The 21869-nt window shown below is 35.8% G+C and overlaps 3 protein-coding genes across 3 annotated transcripts; 2 read left to right on the forward strand and 1 right to left on the reverse strand.

Moving 5' to 3' along the window:
• Positions 1-300: 300 nt before the first annotated feature.
• LOC126798342 (uncharacterized) lies at positions 301-3664 on the forward strand. Its single transcript, XM_050525280.1, has 7 exons — positions 301-439; positions 549-673; positions 944-1713; positions 1992-2144; positions 2334-2472; positions 2559-2911; positions 3303-3664. The coding sequence occupies exons 3-5, from the start codon at positions 1039-1041 to the stop codon at positions 2352-2354; spliced, it is 849 nt and encodes a 282-aa protein (XP_050381237.1). The 5' UTR covers positions 301-439; positions 549-673; positions 944-1038; the 3' UTR covers positions 2355-2472; positions 2559-2911; positions 3303-3664.
• Positions 2354-5281, forward strand: LOC126800657 (uncharacterized). The gene is made up of 9 exons (XM_050528053.1): positions 2354-2443; positions 2559-2631; positions 2814-2911; positions 3303-3393; positions 3591-3882; positions 3995-4079; positions 4173-4268; positions 4653-5047; positions 5140-5281. The coding sequence occupies exons 1-9, from the start codon at positions 2354-2356 to the stop codon at positions 5279-5281; spliced, it is 1362 nt and encodes a 453-aa protein (XP_050384010.1).
• Positions 5282-8600: 3319 nt separating this feature from the next.
• Positions 8601-10050, reverse strand: LOC126800664 (F-box/kelch-repeat protein At3g06240-like). Its single transcript, XM_050528061.1, has 3 exons — positions 9709-10050; positions 9094-9594; positions 8601-8994 (listed from the first exon to the last, which is right to left on the reverse strand). The coding sequence occupies exons 1-2, from the start codon at positions 10048-10050 to the stop codon at positions 9118-9120; spliced, it is 819 nt and encodes a 272-aa protein (XP_050384018.1). The 3' UTR covers positions 8601-8994; positions 9094-9117.
• Positions 10051-21869: the final 11819 nt, after the last annotated feature.

A 21869-nucleotide genomic window follows, 5' to 3' on the forward strand; every position in this document is an offset into this window, starting at 1 on the left:
GGAAATCTATTATGAGCAGATAATTTTATACCTTACTCCGTGAGTTCAGAAGGAACGGTATGTTTCTCATGTTCACGGTTTACCTATATAAAGTCGGACATTTTGTTACAGTTTTTCCTAAAAATCAAGCCCATAACAAGAAATATTGATTTTCGAAGCCCAAACTGACAAAGCATATCATAGCATGTGAAGCAATTCACGGTTCTGCCCCCATTTCTCTTCTTTTGGTGCGGCGCATCGTTTTAGCCCTAGGTATCTTTTAAAAACCCTTACTTACGATCTTGATGTCTCACGTCAGATGTGATTATTAGCTTTGGTTGTTGTTCGGAAGGAGATAGTGCGATTCAGGTAGAGGCCGATGAGTGAACTAAAGTCGTCGTAATGCTATTTGCTGCGAGATTGAGAAATTTCATCTGATGCAGCTCAAAGTGTTCCTCTGGTAATTTGGACGATTTCAGTATCGATTTGTTTTGTTAATGTTTGGTTGTATTCAATGTATTCGTCGTTTCTATTTTTATGGATTTCTTTTTGATAATCTTGGTTGAAAGAGAAGGGCAAGGGTAAGAGTTTTGGAGTATTTGGCTGGGTTTAATGACCAGACGGATCACCTGTATTTCTCTTTCCATTCAAACCACATAAATAGTCGACTCAGATTTCAGCCGGTTGTTCTAAGGTACTGATTATCTGTAATGTTTAGTTTAAATTTCACAACTTTGACTATTAAATTATTTTTTTGGGCGTAGTTGAACTTTGATCATAAAACAAGCATCTAGGCTGTTCTTCTGGTACTTGAATTATTGAGGTCCTTGAGTTAAGATACTTGAACAAACTAGGATAAGTATCAGCTCTGTAGCTTAAAAGATTTGAGTTTCGTTTAAACTTGTGGTTTTCTTTAAAGTGCATAAGATCAATCACATGTAACATTTATATTTCAATATTGCAGTAAAATAATGTCAGACCAATTAATGGGCTGGTGAAGGGTTGGTCCTTATTCTGCACACTTTTGGAAATAGAGGAAGGCGTTGTTGGTCAAGCATTATGCAAGAAAGTTTGACTGCCGAGTATAAGATTCCTGAAGAAGATTGGTTTTCAACCAATCCTTCATCTTTGTCTCACCATTCTCGAATTATACGGAATATACTTGAGAAACTTAATGGAGTGCAATTAGAAACATTTAGATCTTCCTGTTTCGGGCATTTGTTGTCAATCACGGAAATGGTGTTCAGTTGTCAGCTAATTCATGCATTACGGCTAAGGCAGATTAAAAGTGACATGAAAGATGGACTGAAGTTTTTCATTGGAGATAGCATCACTTCATTCTGCGAGCATGATTTTTCTCTAGTCACTGGCCTTAAATGTGGTGAGTTTCCACAAAGAGTCGAGGTTGAACCCAGTGCCATACCGCTGAAGGAAAAGTACTTTCGAAACCTTAAGTCGATTCCCTTTACGTCATTGGAAGACTCATTTTCTGAATGCGAAGTGGCAGATGACAGTTTGAAGTTGGCACTGGTTTTATTTGCGGAGGGTGTCTTGAATGGGCGAGAGAAATATAAGCCAATAGAAATGCAGTTTCTTATGTTAGTGGAGAACCTTCCTGAGTTTAACAACTACCCGTGGGGGTCTTTCTCATGGAATCACACTTTTGAATGCCTACGTGAAGATTTAGTTAGTGGAGTCAGATATTCTCTTAAGGGGTTTCCTCCAGCATTCCAGGTATTTCTTTGCTTAATTTTGTCTGTGTGCAACTTATGTATGTGAGATGCTGACAATTATATACTCACTCTATACTCTATAGTCTCTGTCTTTGGACACTAAACTCTATTTTGTCTTCCTGAGTGTTCTTATCTCCTCTTAAAATCTATTTGCAAACTTAGTTTTGTGAATATTTTCGTCATTGGTTTACTTATAATTAATTAACAGCAATAGTAAATGATGTCTGGTATCTTCAATTCTTATTTCAAAATTTAATTGCATTTATTGTTGCTTTTCAGGTTTGGGCTTATGAAGTCATTCCTGACTTGATGCAATACAAGCTGTGTTGCAAGATCAATACTACTAATTCTTATCCAAGGATCATTACCTGGACGACACCCAGGGGGAAACCAACGATGGACAAACTTGCAAAAATATTTGAAAAAGATCCCGTAAGTTATTAGAATTACAATGATGATAGTTATCTTCAATCCTACTTAATTTACTCACCTGTTTATATTTCATTATAATGTTTTGGGTTCCCAAATTTAAAGTCTGGAGAGACTGACATTGCGCTATTATAAATGTGTCCAAGTTGTTTATGTTCAGAACGATACTTATATGCAACATATTTACTGTAGCGACTAGAGTTGTTTCACTGATGGCCACAGAAATAGAGAAACAACAATCATGGTGGACTTTTGGTGAATTACAACTGTTGTCCTGGGGAGCAAAACGAATGAAGCCAAATGTATCAAGCCGACAATTGTTGAAGGAGAAGTGAGTTTTTTTTGCTGTTTGTGGAAACTAGTGTTTAATGCAGTAACAATCTTATGATTCATTTTGTTTCATGTGCTGTGCTTCAGCTGAGATCCAAGATGGAATACATGTTAAAGGAGCTACGTGTCATGAAGAAACAGATTAAAATCTTAAAGAAAGGTAGTCGAAACTCAGGATCCAGTGTTCACAATGAAAAGATTCGCTCAAGAAACCGTAGGAATCTGAAAAAAAGAGAGGCAAAGACCGCAAATCTCGCTCGTCACTAACCAGAAAGGGCAATTCCAAAGGTGGTAATTCACATGTCAGGAAATCCTCTACTGGTGATGATGATACTCATGAAGGCGATAATCCTTGGAACAAGGATGAAATCTGGAATAATGCGGACAAGGACAATTCAGACCATGGCCATGCATCCTCTCCGGTAGATTATCCGCTAAAGGTGCTCTCTCTCTCCCCCTCAGGTTAAAAAAACTAGTACATTTACATGCATTTCAAAAACTTGGGAATTTATAGGAAATCGGTTTGTGGCAAGCGAGACACCCTTAAACAGAATATAAAAAGATACTAACCAAACCGATAAACATAAGATTATTCTTAAGGAACTTAACTGATAATAATTACATTATATTAAATTTACCTCGCTCATTGTCTGTACGGTTTGTACAATGTCAACAGCCTGTGTTAAATATATATTATAAATTTTAAATCTTGACAGATTTATTGTGTTTCTGATGTGCACTAATTTATATATTTGTTGTGGTATTTGCAAGTCTATTGAAAAACTCTTTATGTTGTGACGACTTTAAATGGATACACTTGATATACCCCAGGCAACTGAGGAGGATGCCCTTGATATCGATGTGGCTCTGGAAGAGAACATATGTCATATTGATGCAGAGGACACACCTGACTTTGGGAATGGTGATGATATGAACATGGTAGCTTCAATGTGCAAATCACTTGAGGAGAATATCGAAACTAACAAACTGATTGAAATGCTTGGGTTAGTTGATAAATGCGAGCAGTTATATGCTCTAAACAATAAATCACATCACGATTGAAAGAATCTCTTGTCGATCCCAAAGCTTTAAATATAGAGAATGTTCTTTTCAATGTAGAGCTGGTGGAAGTATCAGATATTGTCACAAACGGGGATAGTGGGGAGAGTCTATTTATTGAAGATGATAGTGAAAAGATATTCAATGAGAAAGTGAGAACTGAATATACGGGAAAATACCAAAGAAAGAGCTGTAGAGTTAGGAGACCGGGACCTCATCTGGTTACCCCTTTTAGAGTTGGTGTTCCAAACAAAAAGAGAAGAATACAGACTTATAACCCCCTTAAGCCTCTCCCCAAGAAATCGCGTGACGAGCTTAAAGAATTGATTGAAAAATGGAATGCAACACCGTGGTAATGTTAAGTTTTCGTTAAATTGAATTTTAATATTACTCCCTTATTTAAAAAATTGATATGTTAATTCAAACCATTGACTATATATTTTTATATTGTTGTGGATGCACAGCTTAAAAATCTGTGTAGAAGGCAATATTGTTGAACCACAGTTTATTCTTGATATTATTAAAGTTGGAGCATGGCTATCATTCTCGGTGAGTATCCTGAACTCGCTATCACCTTAATATTGTTAATGTAAGACGTCATCCACATCTTATTAGTCATGATCTTTCTTTTTGTTATCTTAGCATATCGATGTTGGATTGACTTTGTTACGTAAGAGGCGCGTAGATCATCCTGCTGTGTTTGGAACCAACTGGACCACAACTGATTATTCATTCTCGGTAATCTTTCTTGCATCATTTATAGTTCTTATTATATCTGATAGTTACGGTCGATTGATTAATTATGAGATTAAAAGATTTAATGTGCTTAATGAAGTCAATATAACCTAGAGCTGCAACAAACAAAAAACAAATGTTTCCAATAGTGTATAAACCAAACATACCAAGAACAAAAGCTAGATGATTGGGTCCCTATTTGAGGGATATGATGATCTTATTCCCCTAGGTTCTGTTAGTCAACAAAAATAGTAGTGAAATTGTTTTTTTGAAGCAGGAAACTATATACAATCTTGATAGGTTTGAACATTTGCATTTTTTTTCTTTTCTGTTAGATATCTCGTATTTTGCTTATGAAGTGGAATTGGACATGGTGTTTTCATACAGGCGTTTCTGATTGTTGACTATGAGAAGACCAAGAATTTGGCTGACATGAGCAATTGGTGCCCAGATACACGGCTTGATAAGTATATGAGAGGAACTAGACCTTCATTTAGCACATCTTGGGATGAAGTTGATCTCATTTATATGCCAATTATTGTGTCGACAAATCACTGGCTCCTTGTTGTAGCTAATTTGGCGGATTGTTACATGACGGTGTATGATCCAAGAGTTAATTTGCACACATGGGATGAGTTGATGATTGAACTTAAACCATTAGCAGTTATGTTCCCTCATCTACTCAATAAGTTTGGTATTTCTAGAAGTATAACAAACTTTAATGGGTCATTATCCCCTTGGCCCATCAGCCTGACTAAGAATGTTCCTCAACAAACGACAGAGTAAGTTGATGTTGATCTTATTTTTCATGCTTACAATATTTCCATAAATGTTCAAAGTATTTAACATATTAAATTCTTGATAATTTTTTCAGTGACTGTGGGGTGTACACCATCAAATTCGTTGACTGCTTAACTGCATCTTTCGACCTCGGCAACTGGTCTAAGTATGACATACAGAGTATCCGTCTCCGATTGGCAATTGAGTTAATAAGCGGATCTGCCTACTTGTGGTGAATGTTGTGTTGGAAGAGTTGATGTATGAAACTTCTATAAATATGCATGTATTCGCAATGGATGATCAAATAAATAGTCCTTATGTGGTTATCTGCACTGTTTTTGGATGCAATTGTTTTTTGGGTTAATGTCATGGCTGTTTTGTAGTGAATGACTTGATAACATGAAACACATTAGGATTAACCCACGTTATGTTTGTTATGGCTATGGTTTGTGGACCAAGTAAATTGTCTTTTCCTTTCTTGTTATCTTATATCTTACTCTTTAGATCACTAAGTATCACCAAATACTTAAAAATTCTACATTCAGTATATCATAAGACCTCTCTAGAGCAAAACCATTTGAAAAATAATTTCAAAGCCCAAATCGATTAATGCACATTTGTCCATTTGCATTACTCTAAAATTAAAAATTAATTTATTATGTAACAAAATAAGTTCGACATTCGAGCTGTATTGTTCTAGAAAGCTAGTTTAACGCCTTCTTCGATGATTCCGATATTTGCGTGGCCCATCGTATTTAGACTTCTTTGCTGCAAGCAATTCCCACAGTTCATCAAACCTTGATCATTCGATTCCAAGTAATGTGTTGTAATGGTAATGTTGACGGCAGCATGTACTTCGTTTTAAGGATTTTTGACTATTTCCAATGCTAGTTGTTTGCGTTGATCCACAAAATTGAACTGCACATGCATGCGGAAATTTTATTAGGCTATTGGCATGAGCCCTAAAATTGCATCATACAGTATGGCCAAAAGAACTTACCCCTTCGTACCATCTATTGTTATAGTACTGCATATGCCTTATGACATAAATCCCACCATCATGGTCATTGTCTTGAATATGGTTAGATTCTGGATTGATGATTGTGAAAGAAGCAAACTGAAATGGAACATTGAAAGACATTCACAAATCATGCGAACATTGTCAAGCAACCAGATCTGCCAACATAGTAAAAATGTTATATAATGCTTATTATATATCCAAGAAACATTCTCAATAATAAAATAATCATATATCAAAGAATAGTGTGAATCACATATGATCTACCCATGAAAAAAGGCTATGATTGATGTCAGTTAATAAAGGTAACTCATTATGCCAGTCCAAAACAACTCCCCAGTGTTATTTTATTAGAGAAGTTAATTCTAGTAGCTCAAAAGAAAAACTCTGAACCTAAAAAGGTGGCCACTTCAACAGAAAGTTTGATTCTTGGGCACACAGCCAATGCTAAGTTCACCTACTTTCTAAGATTCAACCTCATATTAACCCCTAAGTTTCGTTATAGGGTGCACACTGCACACAGACACACAAAGACACAGGCACACAAAACAACCTCTTAACCAAAAAATGCCAAAAATCAAGAAGATAAGGCATAAAGCAGAATGTGATTATAGTTTGCCAGTACCATCTTAGTCTTTGTTTTCTTAGTCTTTCTTGTGTACCCATTATTAATATAGTGGAAGTGTGTTTCTGTCTGGAAGATGTAGGCAAAGCTATTTGCTGAACCACCTTAAATCTGTGTTCTTTTCTTTGTGGTTGTTTCTCTTGGTTTGCTGTGCTTGTTCTGTTTCTCTGACTAACTTGTTGACCGATTCACTACAAGACTAATAACATCCTCCTGCACCCTTATGAATTCAGAGATCATAACATGAACTCACAATCCAATAGTTGTTCAGATAAGCCGAATGAAATTTACTAGCAAAAAGTTCAACATCCTAATTTTCTTTTTTGGTTATTTTTACATCATAATAGTTTGCCCCAGTTTGGTTTCACTTCCTCACTATGTCTACTTGCCTTGGTTTGATTTCATATCATTCGTCTGCCTCACAATATTCACAGTTTGCCAGAAAACCACACAATGAAGAAATTATTTTGTTGAAAATTTCCACCTGACGGGTACTATACTACCATTGAGGTTACAAACCAAACAATACATGGTCGCCCTCACTAATGCAAACAGATGTGTGATTAGTCTTTTTAAAAGAAGATTAGTTGATATAAGCCCTACCAGTCATTACAAATTATGATTTTAAAGAACTGCGAACATTCAAACTGACGAGAACTGGAGAGTTTCAGATATATTTAACATGGAAAATAATCCAGCAATTCTAAACTAGAGAAATCGCATGAAAACAGTGAGGTTTTTCAGCTTTTAAAAACTAGTCGAACAATCAGCACCACCAACAATCCTAGTCAATAAGCTAACTGTCATTTATAAAACTCATAGCACTCTCCATCTATAAGTGGACACTGGCTCAAAGCTTTCACATTTAAAAAAAAATGTCCGTTTTGATAGGACGCAACTGAGGGCTGAAAGGAGAGTAAAATTACGTTGATAATATGTTATATAATGTATATAAACAAGACGAACCTTTTTTATCTGCAGTTCATTCCCGACAAACATATTAAGGACACTTTATGTGTACATAAGAAGCCCCATGCTCCTCATACCTGTTAATTGCCATCACAAAAATCAATACAAGCTGAAAAGTCTGCATAATTTCTCAAACATCTGCTGACATAAAAATGTCCTTAAAACTACATCAGTACTAAAGAAAAATTTCCAAACAATTTTCAGTTCATGGAACTGACTCGGCCAATGCACAAAGGTTTTTCAGGCCATCTCCAATCCAACAATGTTAACAGCTAAAATCTCTTCTTTTACCATGTCTTCTCCTACCTAAGTAACTAAAAGTTGAAAGGCTATATTTTCAGTGCTAAACTGCTAATACACCAATGTTTGACTTAAATCCAGACCAACAATTGGATTTAAAGGTGCAGCCATAGATGAAAGAAATGCAGTAAAATGGAGTGCTCCCATCTTACATCAGAAACAATGAATAAACAAAATTCACCAAAATTTAAAAGATATAAATCCTCCTGCCTATCATATTAAAAGAAGATCGAGAGACCTCCTTCGTAAATCGACACACAAAAGTCTGCCCAAGCTGTGCACTGCATTGAAAGTAGATGCGAAAGCCGAAAAGAGACCAGGGTTCTCTGTTTCGGACAGAGAGGATAGTTATATTTGAAATAACTATGGTCACCTAGCTATTTCATCAAATCAAGCCAATTCGTTTGATATAATCCAAAGGGTGATTAAAATTTTTGCACAAATAGGCTGATTTGAAAACGAAACGTCCATATCTAAATCCTTACTCCTAATCACCCTATTCAAACAGGGCACGTCTCGATTGGATCACAATTCCACTATGATCCACATGCTTCATTAGCTTGCAGTTTAAGGATGATACCCAAGCTAAACTACGACCCAATCTAAACAAATCAACTTAGGCAGTGGAAGAGCTGTTAAAAGAAAAGCATTGCTATATAGTTCTGTGAAAGGATATTTAGCTGCTAGCATATCAAACAAATTAGAAACTAACAAAGCAACTCTAAAACCAGGGGATTTAAGCACTGACAGAAATTTTCAAAGTAAGTATTAGAAATACTAAATGTGACAGCAACCCCAGCACTTGCCAAATACATAAAAGGTTCGATACTAAGCTAAACTAGTACTTGAACACTTGAAGTAGGAGGCACTATGGAACTAAATTACAGAAATTCTTCTTGAAACCGAAACTAGCTTTAAACCAAAAGATGACAACTGAGGTTCAGATGCACCTGATGTTGGACCAAAACATGAGAAAAACCATTCCCCAAGCACACCACTACAGCTTAAGATGTCCTCTGGTGGAAATGTACTTGCTCCTGCAATACAAAAAGAATTGGTTGTAAAAGCTCAATAAACAAATATAATTACTTATCTCTAGAAGAACTTCAGTGGATTTAATTATTTACATATTCCACCTGCATTGCAGCTGCAATGCTTAATCACTGAGGGATGCAATAGTTATTAGGTGACACAAGGCTCTCCAAGTAAATCCCAGCAGAACAAGGCTCGCTAACTCCACAAATTGATAGGTTGCGAATTTTTTTCCTACCAAAATTGTACATAGCTAACTGCAGTCGCATATTTTCTTGTAAGAGCAGCAGATGATATTTTTTCTTCACAAATCCACAATGTAACCCTCCATAAAATGGTATGGGCATTCTTACTCTAATCCAGGATTTGGCCACTCCATACTCCTTCATGACCCAAAACGCTAGATCATCCTTTTTCCCCAAACACAGGCATCCCTCAAAGACATTGACATAATATTCATCTTCTTCAACAACATAAAAACCCGGCGGCATTGGAATCTCACCAACATCCTCCTCTGCTAAACGAAAAGATATGATGACCGTGGATGATGATCCATCTCGGACACTTCGAACCAACCAATGAAACCCTCCATTCACACTTAGAATCTGCTCATGTTGGTTGCAATTTCAAAGAAGCATGAACAATTTAGCATTCTGCTCATGAAAACTCATGCTAAGATTGAGAACACCCTTCTAGATTACCAACTGTTGAAAACATACCTGGACAACCAATTGGGAATGAAAGCTTCGTCCTCCAATTAAACCAACAAACCGAATGAAAGGGACCAGAGATTTTGGGGTTTCGGAGAGTGTGGTGGCGATGGAAGTCAGGGTCGGAGATGAGAGAGAGCCAGTACTTGGAGCCGGCACGGACGGAAGTCGGGGTTTCGGATGATGAGAAGACCCATTGCGAGTTGAGGAGTTAGGGCGAGAAGACCTCCGTGGGCGTTCGGGCGGCGCAGAATTATAGTGAAGGCGTCGTCGTCCTTCGAATCCAATTGGCCTAGTGCGTCTCTGATGTCGGAACTCGATGACCAGTTTCACGCGTACGACCGGTTTCATTTTTTTTCTCTTCTCAAACGGTTGACTTAACAGATACATGACGTCATCTATACGGAAAATGACGTCATCTATACGGAAAATGACGTCATCTTTTTTAGGAAAAGCTGGTGCAGCCTTAAACCTGGTGTGCTGCAGACGCACCCCTGTAATACTAGTTTTCTAAGGTTCTGTTTATCTTCATCGGCAGTGGCCATCTCCTCACTCTTAAATGCTCCTGTATACAATTTAGGCCATAAAAATGATAGGAAAGGAAGGACATAAAGGGTACTGGAAAGGCAGTCTAGCTTCAACAGGTTTGTGTGCTTATTTAATTTCTTATTTGGTGTTGTTATAAAACTTTTCACGAATTGCACCTTAAATGAAAGTAAATTTGGTCAGGTGATAAAGATTGTCCTTTATAGTGCTGTTCAGCGTGCTTTTGGTTTCTGAACCTTACAAAATTAGAAAAACTTGTGCCAAATTCATGTATGCACAACTGATATATCTACATTGTAAGAAACAAAATTAGTGGCATTTCAAATACTATTGTGAATCAAACTTGTAGAAACAATTATCAGATATGTATCAAATAATATTATCATGTTGTCAAACTCTAACGTAATTCAGATTAATGAACCAGAACATTGTTCCAAAATGAAACATAACTCACGAATCTTTCAAACACACAAGAAAAACAAATCATTCTCAAAACCCTAAATTAAAAAAAGAATGCAAAAAATAAGAAAACAGGAACATACCATTATGTCGTCGCTGCCACCACGGGTCTCTTATCACCAAACTAACTAGCTTACTTTCAGTCATTTCTCTTGGTTTCTACTCATCCAGTGGTGTGCGCACTGGATCACTGTGGGGGTTGCAGGGCTACTGCTAGCAAAGCTAGGATGCAGCGCTGGTCAGAGAAGCTGAATGGGTGCCCAAAACAGATTTTTCGGTACTCAAAGGGAGAGAAGGAAGCTTCGCCGGATTCCGGCAGAGCGAGGTTTGCGGCGGCTGGGAATTTCTAGTGTTTTATCTCTGTTTCCGGCGGAATGGTTGTCTAGGGTTTTTTTTTCATTTATGCTCATAATGATATTTGAAATTGGGCTACTTATTCAGTCATTCGATTGATAATTTTGTTATAATCTTTTGTATGTAATGGAAGTATTACAACAGTAATAATAATAAATAAATACATTTATGAAAATATGAATGAGCTGTTAAGCTATGATCAGATTTTCGAAGTCTACCTTATTTTTTTTCTTCAACAATGTACATATGAGTCTTTACATATTTACGAAAAAATGTCAATTTATTTACAAAAATTGACAAGATTATAACCGTATCATACAAACACAATCATCAAAAATGAATGCGGGTTATGGTTTCTTGTGAATGCTAAATTATCTACCAAAGTGACTGGGCATACTATAAGGCTCCATGGGCTGTAGCCCAGGCAATTTTCTGAATTGTCCTTAATTAGTCTGTCTTAATTATGGCTAATCATCATTTGTATACTTCATAGCCCAGTCACTAGTTAGTAATAGACAAGTTCGATAAACTTAATTACCATTTGTAGCATCAATAATAGAAACTAATACGCTGCTAGCGTTCACTTGTTTTTTCTAATGGGATTTCAAGAAAAAAAACAGGGGTTCTTTTTTGTTTTCCTACAATACCCACTTTATTTAAATTTCAGAGGATTTGAGGCTATCTAATTTTCAAGAAACGCTCCAGAACGTGTCCCATAAGTCCTGTAACAGACCTGAAATCTAGAACTTTGAGGTACTGCAACAACTATATAAACAAGATAGAATATCAGATTTAGAGCATAATTGGCTTAGACCAGGCCCAGTATCCACGTTCGGAAGTTGGTGAACACGGGGAAATGCACTAAAGACTGCCTTAATCTCATTTCCTCCTCGTTTGGGAAAAACTCTATTTTTTTTGAAAGGACCAAATCAAACTTCTGGATTCTCTTTTCCAAGGTGAATCGACCCACGTATCAATGGAACTTTTATACATTAGATCATTTATATCGGCATAAACCCTAAGTAGTTTGATAGCTGGGCCTCTATGTTGCTTCATTATTGTATTCACATTCGGACTCTATTCTTACTCGTTTGTATGAACGCAGTTGAAAAAGAATATCATGCTGAAAATCGAGAGTGGTAACAAATGTCCAGATATGGCGCCATCGAGTAGATAGAACACTAGTAGCTGCAGCTTCCTTTAGGGGCATCAAAGACACTATACTAACTAAGAGATCATCCGGCAATGCACTGATCATGTCCACCACCACCAAGTTTTGGGCATCCAGCTGGAATAAACCCTTTAAAGAATCAAAATAACAAAATAAAGAAAAGCAATCGATAAGAGAATGCAACTTTGACATATAGGCAATGGTGGACGCATGAATAAATATTTATTGAATTAGGAAATAGATTATTATTAATGAAACTATAAGCCTGCATAAGAAAAATATTCATCGAATTTACTTTTATTATTCGTTGAGTACATCATGGAAATAAATAAAGAAAAGTATTGCATGTGTGTGTGTCTATATATATATATATATATATATATATCAATGACACTAAAGTAAGAGATGAACATAAAAATTGTAAAATGTTACTGATAGAAATAACGACAATCTGAAAGCAAAGGTAAGATGATAATGCAAATGTCAAAATTCACAAATCCCAACAATTTTTCTAGACATTGTTTTAACTAAAAATATTTTACCTTGCGATTAAGATATCTCATTGAAAGAAAATGAGTGATCCTAGAAACCCCAACACATACCTGTATATATAGCTGCCATATCAGATTTGCACACTATTTGCACCCAATTTTGGTAAATCAGCTTATATATTCTTGGCCGATAGATAAGGAAATTTTTGGTGTTTTTATTAGTGGTATCTCAATAGAATTTCATTTTTATGGAAATAATATTAGATATTATATGTTGAAGATTCAAGTAAAAGAGAAAGGAAATTATAACGGTGATTAATTATAATTGCCGAGATATAGAAGGGGAATGAAGTTATAACAGTGATTAATTGCCGAGATATTTAAGAAGATGAAAATAACGGCGATTAATTATTTAATTACTGAGATTTAATCGTAATAGAATCTAATAACATCAATTAATTTGTTCATAACTCACCAGACCTGATTATTTTCATATTTCACTAACCCATCAACTGCATCTTCCGATTCAATTTAACCAGAAATATTTCCAGATTCGCTACCTAATCAACTACACAATTGTTATTAGATTTAACCAGATTCGCTAAATATTTAACTATAACAGATTCACTACCTAATCAACTACCTAATCAACTATCTAATCATCTTCCGATTCAATTCAAAAAAATTAAAAATATTTCCAGATTCGCTACCTAATAAACTACACAATTTAACCTAATTTAGCGAAATCAAGAGCGGAATATCCAAATCCATCTCAGACACATGCTAGATGTGTCGTAAAAGATCAAATTTTCTTGTACTCCAAATCTAGACGTACACACGCTAGCTCCTCCTTAATTTGGTTGTTTTTCTTGCTGTTTTTATCTATGAAATATTTATTCGGAAGTTTAGTTTAGAGTTGCCCGCACTTTAAGGGTTTGTACGGTTGTGTTTTTAATAATAAATTTCAAAAGTATGTTTTAAAATTGAAATTAAAAGAATTAAAAAGTGAATACGTGATTGATGATTTCAATTTTCATAAAAATTGAAAATATTTTTAATTTTTATTTACGTATAACGCTTTTAGAAACATCATAACGATCCATATAACAAATTTAGCCAAAAAAATGTATATATATTTGATAGGGTGTTATTAGACTAAATTCAATTGAAAGGAAGTCTAGATAGTGTAATTGATTAGGTAGCGAATCTGTAAATATTTCTAGTTAAATTGAATCGGAAGATGCAGTTGATGGGTTAGTGAAATATGAAAATAAGCAGGTCTGGTAAGTCCTGAACAAATTAATTGCTGTTATTAGATTCTATTACGATTAAGTCTAAGTAAATAAATAATTAATCGCCGTTATTTCCTTCTTCTTAAATATCCTGGCAATTAATCACTGTTATAACTTCATTCCCCTTCTATATCTCGGCAATTATAATTAATCACCGTTATAATTTCATTTCTCTTTTACTTGAATCTTCAACACATAATATCTAATATTATTTCCAGAAAAATGAAATTCTATTGAGATACCACTAATAAAAACACCAAAAATTTCCTTATCTATCGGTCAAGAATATATAAGCTAATTTACCAAATTTGGATGCAAACAGTGTGCAAATCTGATGTGGCAGTTATATATACAGGTATGTGTTGGGGTTTCTAGGATCACTCATTTTCTTTCAATGAGATATGTTAATCGCAAGGTAAAATATTTTTAGTTAAAGCAATGTCTAGAAAAATTGTTGGGATTTGTGAAATTTGACATTTGCATTATCATCTTACCTTTGCTTTCAGATTGTCGTTATTTCTATCAGTAACATTTTACAATTTTTATGTTCATCTCTTACTTTAGTGTCATTGATATATATATATATATATATATATATAGACACACACACATGCAATACTTTTCTTTATTTATTTCCATAATGTACTCAACGAATAACAAAAGTAAATTCGATGAATATTTTTCTTATGGAGGCTTATATTTTCATTAATAATAATCTATTTTCTAATTCAATAAATATTTATTCATGCGTCCACCATTGCCTATATGTCAATGTTGCATTCTCTTATCGATTGCTTTTCTTTATTTTGTTATTTTGATTCTTTAAATGGTTTATTCCAGCTGGATGCCCAAAACTTGGTTGTGGTGGACATGATCAGTGCATTGCCGGATGATCTCTTAGTTAGTATAGTGTATTTGATGCCCATAAAAGAAGCTGCAGTTACTAGTGTTCTATCTACTCGATGACGCCATATATGAACATTTGTTACCACTCTCGATTTTCAGCATGATATTCTTTTTCAACTGCGTTCATACAAACGAGTAAGAATAGAGTCCGAACGTGAATACAATAATGAAGCAACATAGAGGCCCAGCTATCAAACTACTTAGGGTTTATGCCGATATAAATGATCAAATGTATGAAAGTTCCATTGATACATGGGGTCGATTCACCTTGGAAAAGAGAATCCAAAAGTTTGATTTGGTCCTTTCAAAAAATAGAATTTTCCCCAAACGAGGAGGAAATGAGATTAATGCAGTCTTTAGTGCATTTCCCCGTGTTCACCAACTTCCGAACGTGGATACTGGGTCTGGTCTAAGCCAATTGTGCTCTAAATCTGATATTCTACCTTGTTTATACAGTTGTTGCAGTACCTCAAAGTTCTAGATTTCAGGTCTGTTACAGGACTTATGGGACACGTTCTGGAGCGTTTCTTGAAAATTAGATAGCCTCAAATCATCTGAAATTTAAATAAAGTGAGTATTTTGGGAAAACCAAAAAGAACTCCTGTTTTTTTCTTGAAATCCCATTAGAAAAAACAAGTGAACGCTAACAGCGTATTAGTTTCAATTATTGATGCTACAAATGGTAATTAAGTTTATCAACTTGTCTATTACTAGCTAGTGACTGGGCTATGAAGTATACAAATGATGATTAGCCATAATTAAGACATACTAATTAAGGAAAATTCAGAAAATTGCCCGGCCTACAGCCCATAGAGCCTTGTAGTATGCCCCGTCATTTTGGTAGATAATTTAGCATTCACAAGAAACCATAACCCACATTCATTTTTGATGATTGTGTTTGTATGATTTGGTTATAATCTTGTCAATTTTTGTAAATAAATTGACATTTTTTCGTAAATATGTAAAAACTCATATGTACATTGTTGAAGAAAAAAAATAAGGTAGACTTCGAAAATCTGATCATAACTTAACAGCTCATTCATATTTTCATAAATGTATTTATTTATTATTATTATTACTGTTGTAATACTTCCACTACATACAAAAGATTATAACAAAATTATCAATCTAATGACTGAATGAGTAGCCCAATTTCAAATATCATTATGAGCATAAATGAAAAAAAAACCTAGACAACCATTCTGCCGGAAACAGAGATAAAACCCTAGAAATTCCCAGCCGCCACAAACCTCGCTCTGCCGGAATCCGGGAAAGCTTCCTTCTCTCCCTATGAGTACCCAAAAATCTGTTTTGGGCACCCATTCAGCTTCTCCGACCAGCGCTGCATCCTAGCTTCGCTAGCAGCAGCCCTGCAACCCCCACAGTGATCCAGTGCGCACACCACTGGATGAGTAGAAAGCAAGAGAAACGACTGAAAGTAAGGTAGTTAGTTTGGTTATAAGAGACCCGTGGTGGCAGCGACGACATAATGGTATGTTCTTGTTTTCTTATTTTTTGCATTCTTTTTATTTAATTTTAATTTAGGGTTTTGAGAATGATTTGTTTTTCTTGTGGGTTTGAACGATTCGTGAGTTCTGTTTCATTTTGAAACAGTGTTCTGGTTTATTAATCTGAATTACGTTAGAGTTTGACAGCATGATAATATTATTTGATACATATCTGATAATGGTTTCTACAAGTTTGATTCAAAATAGTAGTTGAAATGCCACTAATTTTGTCTCTTACAATGTAGATATATCAGTTTGATTACAATGTAGATATACATGAATTTGGCACAAGTTTTTCTAATTTTGTAAGCTTCGGAAACCAAAAGCACGCTGAACAGCACTATAAAGGACAATCTTTATCACCTGACCAAATTTACTTTCATTTAAGGTGCAATTCGTGAAATTTTTTATAACAACACCAAATAAGAAATTAAATGAGCACACAAACCTGTTGAAGCTAGACTGCCATTCCAGTACCTTTTATGTCCTTCCTTCCCTATCATTGTTATGGCCTAAATTGTATACATGAGCATTTAAGAGTGAGGAGATGGCCACTGCCGATGAAGATAAACAGAACCTTAGAAAACAACGAATTAAGAAATTTGTTATATATTACAGTAGCAATTTGGGAGCTCCAAAGTTGCCTGACAAAAAAGAAGACTAGTATCTTTTCCTATTAGCAAACCTCAGTACTATTCTCATCCTCCTATAGTAGTTTTGTCATAACACAACCAACAACATGAAATGATTTGAGTCAAAATCTGTTGATTATATATTATTACCATCAGACTATCAGTATGGACTGCAAAATTTTTTTGTGTGTGTTAGTAATGTAGGTTTGCTGCCTAGTGCTAGTAGAAACATCAATTAGTATTTAGAAACATAGACAGAACTCAAAGGACAAAGCCTGCCTGAGCATTAAAATTCTTTCTTCTTCTTTGGTGCCACTTATCAAAGGAAGTACTATATATAATGGATTCAGCTCCCACCCTTAAATATATTCATAAAGTTGCTTATCAAAAAATAAGTACTAGAAGGACAGGGATGTTGCTTTGAGTTTGAACTAGCTATTAGGCATGATGGATAGATAAAAGGTTGGGAACTTGAGCAGATACAAAACATAATATGAAATCAATGTTGGACTAACCCTTCATTACAAAGCCTCCCTCTATCTATAAAGTCTATGCGGACACCTACAGACTTAACATGAATGTACAAGTAATCCTACTGAATGAAAATTTGACAATGAAAAAAGTTGCAAGCAGACCAAAATGCAACAGACTAGAAACAGCTTATTGAAAAAGCAAAGGTCAACAAAATGGCTTAATTATCAGGTCATAAACCTACATGTAATGTTTCAAGTTTATCCAGTGTAAGAAAACTTCAATTCTTCAAGCAATAAATGTTTTTGGGAGTCCCAGATAGATTTGGGACAATATAGCGTATGGTATACCTGTAAAAACTCATAAACTTCATGATTGAAGTAAGATTGTCCTTAATGTGTTGCTAAGCTTCGAGTAAACCAAATCGGTTTGTGCAGTGCGGCGGTGGCAGCCTCTCGGTTCTCGCATGTCCGACTACCGCTAGGTGATTCTCGTTGGGGGAAGAAATTTGGACGACGGGATCGGTGGTGTTGGAAAACTTCAGATTTTGGAAGCATCAATAGCGTGGCGGTGCAATAGATCCACCCGTGCGTCTTCATGCGCTGTTATTGCCGCCGGATTTTGTAGAAGATCGGCACCGCTCTATCTTCCAGCGACATAGCTTGGGGCGCACCTCTTTGGGTTTCCACAACCTAGAGAGCTGCGACGGATCGGCGGTGTAAGTTCCACCGGCGGACTAGTAGCACCACCTCTTTGGTGCTGATGGCTTGCTAGATAGGAAGGTTGCCGGAGACCAAGATAGCGGCAGCGATGGAAGGAAAGAGAGAGACTAGGGCATCCGTTCAGATGCCTTGGGCTTGGATCTGGGTCTTTGGGCCTGGATCGAAGTTTGGGGTGTTCGGCCTGATGCGTTGGTTGTGTCCAAACTCCAACCCGAAAGGGGAGGAGTTAAGACTTAATTTATGTTTTTAACTCACTAGTCTGATACATGCTTAGGGTCATGTTTCTTATGTGTATTTGTATTGTTGTTTTTGCCACAATTGCGTGTTTTGATAGGTGATAGTATAGGTGTTCTGGCGTCTTAGAGATGAGAACTGATGTTGTTTATTAGGCTTGTTTAAATGCGAGCGGAAGTGTCTTGTAATGAGCTACGAATGTACATATGAATTGGTTATTTCTCCGCCAACTTCATAGGTATCGGTGTTTGCGTGGTTCTTGTCTAATTTTCAGGCAAGTTCGATGAATGAATTTTTTTTTTTCAAAAAAAGTGTACGGTATACCTGATAGAGCTAAATGCATTTCGCGTAAGCATCAAAGCCTTATAAAAACCATGCAACCTTGACAAATAGATCCTGCAGGGTGTCAGGGTTTAAGGTTAGTTTACCTCCTTGCTCTCCGGCTGAGCGACGTGAGTAGCTCTACACATGTATTGATACGGCCATTATGACTAGGTTCATCGGTTTACGAGAAAATGAGGATCATGACTACGTTTTTCATGGGTTTACGAAAAACCCTCAGTGTTGGTGCTCCGTCAGTCCGTCCCAACACGTTCTTCTCTGCTGCGGTTGAGCTTCTCATCTAATTATTTTCAGATTTTTATTGGCCAGCTACGCTTTCAGTTTGTTTTTTATTTCTTACCCTAGGACCGCGTCTGGTTACGGGGCCGGAGGAGACGATAATACGTGAAATTATACGGCAATACTATATCTCGTTGTGAGTCATAATCAACAAATGCACTATTCTAAACCAAAATTATGTGATCAATCTTCCACAAATTTGTAATAGATGTTCAGGCTAGGCCACAACACAAAACCACATGCAGTATGTAGCTATATACCACTTTACGCCATTCAATTACGTACTCATGTCGGGTAATTAGATTTTGATACTATTGTACATATATATTAATATATATATATATATATATATTTATAGTCCATATTTGAAGCTTCACTCTGAAATTACAGAGTGAAGTTCCAATTTTGGCACACTTATCGGTCAAATGTTTTCACCATAAGAGATTCAATATTTAGGTATGTTATTCAAGATTATCTCTACAAAATTTCATCCAATTTGGATATCGTTAATGTATTGAAATTAGATTAAATCAATGAATGAATTAAAATTGTTCAACGTGAACCGTTCGTGTAAATCCCAGTTTTGAAGGCTCAAACCATTGTCAAATTGGATGAAACTTTGTAGAAATGATCTTGAATAACATACCTAAATATTGAATCGCTTATGGTGAAAATATTTGACTGAAAATTGTGCCAAAATTGGAACTTCACTCTGTAATTTCAGAGTGAAACTTCACTCTGGATAGGAACTGTATATATCTATATATATACTCCCTGCGTTTTTTAATATAAGTCGTTTAAAATTTTGATTTTTAGTTCAATATAAGTCGTTTTAGCTTTTACTTCATAGTATTTCTTAATTTATTCATAAATCACAATAATGACATGGATAAAAGAATTTCATTGTGAGAATTTGTATCAATTCTCATTAATTACTATTTCTAATTATGTGCTCTATTATTAACAATTTGTCTTTCCAACTACTTATAATTACTACTCTTTTTTTAAAGATATTTCACTACCAACATCCTTTTTTTATTAGTATTTGAGAGTATTCTACTCTTTGATTTGTCTTCTTATATAGGCAATTGAAATTATGTAATTTCAGTTTTGGCTTCATTTTGAAACTCGAAAATTTTGATACATAAAAAATTTTGAGTTTGAAATTTTTCTCCCGGTAATTTTCATTATATTTGAAGTAGGTTTTTGAATTTCAAGTTAGATTGCTGCAATAATTATAAAGAATGTGAAATAGTTTAGTGAAGTAAATAGTAGTAATAAGGCACATAAAAAATAGAAAAGTGATGAGTAGTAATTAAGAGCAATGAAGCCTTAAATATGGGTTACATTGTTATTAGAATTGTTTTTTAATATGTGTGAAAATTTTTAAAACGACTTATATTTAAAAAGGATGGAGTAGTTTTTACTGTTTGATCACTTTGATTAAAAGAATAAACACCAAACACTATAAGAAGCATAGGAAACACCCTAGACTGAACACGGCTTCTGCTTGCCGACGGCGCACACCTTCTGAGTGCAAGTAGAGCACACTGCCTTCGTGTTGCAGTCCCCGCAGATCAAGGTCTCCTTCTCTGTTTCAGTTCCTGAAAAGAACATTGACGGGATGCTAAAATTGGAAGAAGTCCACAATTTGCAAACCAGGTAGGCCGCAGCTACCGCAGCAATCATCTCCAAACCATGACCAATTCTATTGAAAGCCTACAATCATACAATCAAACAATGTTTACGTAAAACTATTGAAATGGCAATCAAGGGAGAAAGTGTCCTAGACAATTATTATGAATATAAATCATGTATCACGAATAAGAGAGGAATATTTAGAATTAATTACCGCTACTGCTTCCTCCCGAGACATCGTTATCGATCGTTCTGGCCACAAAGGGGTGACGTCGCTGATTGTTTAAATCTCTGAGGATCGGGTATTCGGGTACATATTTATATTAGACCTGTCATCTTGTGCACCAAGTTATTAACTTGTTGTACAAGAACTCTACAACCATTAAAATACTGATGGATTATTTCCCAAACCTTGGACGGGACAATATACCAGGTCCCATATTTCTGGGCCTTAATCCAGAGCCCTTAAAAGAAGCTGGATAAGGTATAATCATCAGAAATATCACTTGATCAACTATAAAAATAAAAATAAATAAATAAATACGGCCAAACAGAAACCCTTCGTCGGAGGCGGCTATGAGAGCCAAAACACCGGGCTTTCTTAAAGCTCTGATCATAGAAACTGTAGGCTTCTATACCTACACGGTGGCTCCGGCGGTCTTAGAGTTGCGCAGGGACGAAAGGAAGACCGAGGCGATGTCTTACTACAATTCAAAAGAGAGATCCAAGATTTGATACAAGGGGATTGTTGGCCGTTTTCACACAATAATTGGTATTAGAGCCCAAGTTACGCTTGGGACTTGGTGTCTCATACGATCGAATTTGGTGGAGCTCCCATTCGGATTGAGGTCATAAGATGCTTGTGGTCGAGGTGGAGCTATTCGGATCGTGAGACAATTGGTGATTACTCGAATCACGCCAATGTGGAGATTGTTGGAAATTGATTGGCTTAAATTTGAGTCATTTGGAATCTCACATTGGAAAATGTGAAGAATCATTCTTGGGTTATAAGGATTGCTACCACACAAACACTAATGTTGAGGCATGTTGTGGAAAACCTCATACCCGAACTCTACCTGGTGGCTAAAATGGGGGTAGTATCGGCATTATTAGATATGTGTGTAT

Source organism: Argentina anserina, chromosome 6 (genome assembly GCF_933775445.1).
Source record: "Argentina anserina chromosome 6, drPotAnse1.1, whole genome shotgun sequence".
Taxonomy (NCBI): Eukaryota; Viridiplantae; Streptophyta; class Magnoliopsida; order Rosales; family Rosaceae; genus Argentina; species Argentina anserina.